Source organism: Arachis ipaensis, chromosome B05, assembly GCF_000816755.2.
Source record: "Arachis ipaensis cultivar K30076 chromosome B05, Araip1.1, whole genome shotgun sequence".
Lineage (NCBI taxonomy): Eukaryota > Viridiplantae > Streptophyta > Magnoliopsida > Fabales > Fabaceae > Arachis > Arachis ipaensis.
In genome coordinates, this window is record NC_029789.2 from 6,771,199 (window position 1) to 6,776,959 (window position 5,761).

Sequence of the window (5,761 nt, forward strand, 5' to 3'; positions counted from 1 at the left end):
CAATTCACTTTGTTTTTATAATATAGATTATGCATGGCACAAAAGATTTATAAAATCAAACTACTTTTACAAAAAAAAATCGTAGGTTGACAAAAGTCTCTGGTTAAGAAAACCAAGGTATCTGTAGATAAAAAATCAAATAATAAGGTTTTTAGTTATGATTTTTATATGAAAAAGTCTAATTTTTTTATTAATAATATTAATTTTAACATTTGTTATCTAAAATTTAAAACAATTTAACGTATATACTTTTACATTTAATTAGGTGTTAACTGTTAAGTCTGTTGCCAATGAGTAATAGCTCAAATGGCATAATCTCCCCATACTTAATTAAGAGGTTGTGAGTTCGAGTCTCATATCGTTGGTAAAAAAAAAAAAACTGTTAAGTCTGTTGCACAAATAAAAATAATTAATTTTTATACTTGCTATTTAAAAATAATATTTTTCTCCTTGTGTATATAAAAATATAATTAGATATTAGCATAAAAAAACTATACGGATAGTTATAAAATTAACTCAAAATTAATTTTTTTAAAAATAATGGAATTTTGATTCTAACTTTTAATTATAGCATCAGTATTCTCTCCAAATTATATGTAATAAATATTTGAAAAAAGAGAAATAAAAATATAAATTAGAAAGATAAGCGGTGAAAATTTAAAACTAAATATATATATAATAACAATAATAATAATATTTTTTATTTAAATTATATTATTTAAAAATGAGAGTGAGAGTGAGAGTTTGTTAATTTTGGAAGAAAAATTTTTATTTTAATAATAAGAAAATATCGGATGACATATTTTGATTTGTCAAATTACTAATATAAAATATAAATTATATATAGAGTAAAAATAGTAGAAAGAAATAAAAAAAATGAAGAGAGGTGAGAGAATTTAGGAAGGGAGTTTATTAATTTTGAAAAAAAAATATTTTCTCTCAATTTTAATTAGAGAGTGTCATGTGACGCATGTGATTATTAAATTAAATAGTAATATATGATACATAATATAGATATATTTTAATTTTAATTTTAATATTTTAATTTTAATTTTAATACAATTAAAGAATGTTATGTTGCACATTTTGATTGTCAAATTAGTAATTAGTCATTGAAATTGATAATGATATATAAAATAGATAGAGTGGTTGAAGGAATGAGAGAAATAGAGAAAGGAGAGGGAGGAGGGGAGAATTCTTTAATTTTGAAGGGAAAGATTTGATTTCAATTGCAATGAGAGAGTGACATGTGACAAATTTTGATTGTAAAATTATTAAATTAGTAAGGAGGAAAGGAGAATTTCTTAATTTTAGAGGAAAAGATTTGATTTCAATTGTAATGGAAAAATGACATGTGACATATTTTGGTTGTAAAATTAGAGATATAAATATAATAGATATGTTATGGAACTTAAAATAAAATTAAATCAAAACAATTTTTTTTTTACTACTACCTTTGATCATGATTGGTCACTAACGAAACGGATATGTCACTAAAATTTGGGTTATACTTAATTAATAGGGCAATTTACCTAAATAAAATGGTTGGGAGAAATTTTACTCAAATGCAACAATTGCAATTCCTTTACTTGCGTGTCTTGTTTCATTATTATGTAAACCGTGGTAAGTTACCACATTTTGAAATTTACACATAAACCGTGGCAAGTAAGCACGGTTTATGAAGGTAGCAAAATGAGCATAAACCGTGGCTATTAAGCACAGTTTATGAAGAGAGAACTTTGATCATAAAACGTGGTAAGTCATAGTGGTTTAAGAAGCAGACGTTTTTGAACATAAAACCTTGTTATTTGCCACGATTTATGAAGGGATATTTAAATGCAAAAATCTTTGTTACTTGTCACGGTTTATGAAGAGAAAAATTATATATATATGAGTGAGAATCAAGCTATTGAAGAGGAGCATTTTCACAATGGCAAGTGAGGAAGAGAGTTTTCTTGTGTTAGTACATTGCTCTGGTGAAATTCAAAGAAGCAAATAATACGGTGTGAAGTTCACTGATAGAGAATCGTTGAGTGTATTTATCAGTTCATCAAGTACTTTGTCAGATGTAAAGAATAGCATCTTGCAGAAGTTTGGGGTATTTGGGAACAAGTGGGTGAAGAAGCTATTCTATAAGATTTCCATCGCAGTTGTGTTGACCGGTGTTAAGTATGATACATTTGTGATAGCGGCTGATGAAGATATTCGGGTTCTGTTTCACTGTGTTAGGAGTTTTCCAGAAGTCAGAATACACGAGTTGTATGCGAAGTTGGAGGTTGGTGTCGATAATTTTGGGGCATCAGCTCCAGTTCATAGCTCGACTGCCATGGGCGGTGCGTCTAGTTCAATGCCTGCGGCCGCACCAATTGTTCCGCAGGTTGCATCCCTTTCCTTTGCGGCTGATTTAGATCGTACGGAGGCAGTTGCTTTTGTACCATTCGAGAATCGTGGGGTCCGACTGCAGACATATGAGGTGGATACTGGATGTATGTGGCGAAACGACGCTGAATGCTGATGGGGGAGTCCCACCCAAAGTGAACCATGGGTCATATGGAGATGCTGCAGGCTCATTGAGATCCACCCGAATCTGAGGCTGAACATCCTGCATCCGTGGCATGATCCATCCCTGTGTCCAAACCTCCAGCATCCTCACCCACAGCGTGCTAAACCTGCTCATCCCCATCGAGGGGTCCTCTGCCTCTAGCCCGTCCACGACCATCCCTCCCATCGTGCCGTCTAGCCCTACGTCGAGGAACATGATGATCCATAAAGCCTCTATCATCAGCACCACCTTCATCCTCATCCATAAGGTCGTCGAGCCATCGCCACTCTCGATCGGTGGCACGTGTGCCTATACGCCGATGCCGCTCCACACGCCTGTTGTCAGGTCTATCCGGGACTTGCACTCTGGGAGGTGCCTGGGACGATCCTCTGTGACGAGCCTCCTCCGGCATGGCAATCAGTCTAGGATCATGAAATGCAACATCTAGGGATAGGAATCTGTGGGCCACACAGCACCACCAGTCCAGGTACTCCGCTGATGGACCGAGATTACTCTATCGACTAGGATGACTGAGTCCAGCCTGTTGTTCCAATGCAAATGTCATTCCTGATAATAACTGGAGAACCATCGATCTCCACCCCTACCATCCTTCGCATGGAGCCAATCTATGTTCAGAGCTAACTGGGGGAGATGCTGAACCCCACCGAACTGCGGTACCACTCTATCCACCTGATGCCACTCTATCGCAACAAAATATATTAGGCTCATGGCCGCCATCCATAGCCTACGGTGCTCCTCAACAAGTATATCCGGATGAACAATAGCTGCCACATCGGGAGCAGAATAAGGATCCCACAGAAACTGTAACGGAGAAACTAATGTTAGATAAGACCATTAGGGTAAACATGAACGACTTCTTCAAAGAGCAAAAACTAAATGACTCACATCGCGATCACGCAATCTATCCAAACAAAGGCGTGATGACACCACTCTTTGATCCCCTGCATCGGTTGTCGGCAGATATGTTGCCCACCTACAAATTTCATTGTGAGCTTTTCATTAGGAATGATAACACATCAAATTAAACATGTTATCCACACAAAACAATAAACCATACCTGGATGCCAGCGGAAATTCAAACACATCAAAACCACAAGGTCTGAGACTGAAAAACCTCCAGAAAATCCAAGACTGTAGTAGTTGTAGTGGTCCGGCCACGTTAACAACGTTTCTGTTTGTCCCATGACATAGGCATCTATACAACCAGGCCAGTGCAGCCGAGCCCCAGCTATATCTTCCCAAGTCGTCCATCAATGCCAAATATGGCAACCAGCGAAGGTGAACCCGGTTTGCGTTCTTGTCCGCAAACAGCTGAGACAACAACAACATCATAATATAAGCACGCGCGTGTATACGCACGGTCTCCTCACTCGTATCTGCTGGGAGATCCCAAAACCTCTCATGGAACCATGTGAAGTGAACCGTCATCTGCTTGACTTTATTCGGCGGCAGTAGCTCGCCAAACAATTCCCGAAACCACTCCCATGTTGGTCTTCTGTTGTCCATCAGATTCTCAAAGTCAGTCAGGCACCCACTAACGGCCTCCCCATCGATGGGCAAACCTAGCTGATATGCCACATCTTGCAAAGTGATAGCGCACTCCCCAAACGGCATGTGAAAAGTGTGGGTCTCAGGGCGCCACCTCTCAACGAATGCGCTAAGTAGAGGCTCATTAACCCATAACCACTGACTGATCAGCCTATCCAAGTGATACAAGTCCGCAGTCTCTAGATACGGTATAATCCGTTCGTGTAGAGGCATATTCTGTTGTCTCCTAACACAGGTAATAACCCTAGTAGGCTGCAATATGTGGATAAGAAATTATTTCGACACTCAAGAAATCTTAAAAATTTACGATTCATTAACGACAAAACTAACTTGTCACATATCAAAACATAAAACAGAGTGGTTCAAATATATCATGTAATCCTCATCATACTTGCAATATTAATATGAATAAATATAATTTAAAAAAATTAGTATAAACATACAACTTGAGCATATATATTCTTTATCCATAACTGAAACACGACATTTTTATTTCTCATCTTTGTTTCATATTTTCTTTAACAACAACAACAACAACAACAACAACAACAACAACAACAACAATAATAATAATAGACAGACAAATCAGTATAATAAAAGTGCTAATAGATCCCCTCACTTATTTACTTTCATTTTACATTTCTAAAGATAATGCCAACAAACATGTAGTCCTATATTTTTTAAGATCAAGATATTATAACTAAGGAAGATATATAAAATGCACAAAACTTTGACACATATCAAGCATCCAATGCAAAAATATTGATATGACCAAGGTATTATAACTAACCTCTTGGTCGATGTTTCCAGCCACGTGCGCAACGCCATTTAATTGGTACATGCGAGCTTTGTCTTCCATGGCTCCACCACCCCAGAGGCTTCACCACCCCAGAAGCTTCACGTTCCCGAATCCTCTCTCAAACTCTCAGCACCAAAAATTTTGGCCCACCACTTATGAAATCCGTCAAGACTTAACACGGATTATGTATTTATATACCTAAACGCATAAACCGTGGTAACTTAAGGGGTTTTATGAGCAAACAGTTTACTTGTAAACCCGTGGAAATCTAGCACGGTTTTCACCAATAGTATTCAAGCCTAATTCGTGATTGCTTCTCACGGTTTATACTCGTTTTGTCTCCTTCATAAACCGTACTTAATAGTCACGGTTTATTCTCATTTTGCTATCTTCATAAACCATGCTTACTTGTCACAATTTATGTGTAAATTTTAAAACGTGGTAACTTATCACAGTTTACATAATAATAAAACAAAACGTGCAAGTAAAGGAATTACAATTATTACATTTGAATAAAGATTTCTTCCTTTCATTTTAAGCAAGTAAATTACCCTTAATAATTAGCTGTTCAATTATTTTTTCACAAATAAACATTTATATATGGAGTATTATTGGACTGGTAACTAAATATTAATAATTAACTGTTCAATTATTATAGTACATCGGCCAAAAACTTTTTTTCCTAGTTTTTTTTCCATATAATTACGATTACAATCACTATATTATTATAGCAATAAAATAGTACAAATGTTTGTCCTGAAATGAATTTAAAATAATGGAGTACGTATATTTTTAAAAGTTTAATTAACATTTCCTTTTTTTAGTATAAGTTAAATTTATTATCAATAACA

At 35.7% G+C, this 5,761-nt stretch overlaps 1 protein-coding gene across 1 annotated transcript; it reads right to left on the minus strand.

Annotated features, from left to right (window-relative positions):
* Window positions 3,104-4,970, minus strand: LOC107640038 (serine/threonine-protein phosphatase 7 long form homolog). Its single transcript, XM_016343588.1, has 4 exons — window positions 4,902-4,970; window positions 3,621-4,363; window positions 3,449-3,536; window positions 3,104-3,364 (listed from the first exon to the last, which is right to left on the minus strand). The coding sequence occupies exons 1-4, from the start codon at window positions 4,968-4,970 to the stop codon at window positions 3,104-3,106; spliced, it is 1,161 nt and encodes a 386-aa protein (XP_016199074.1).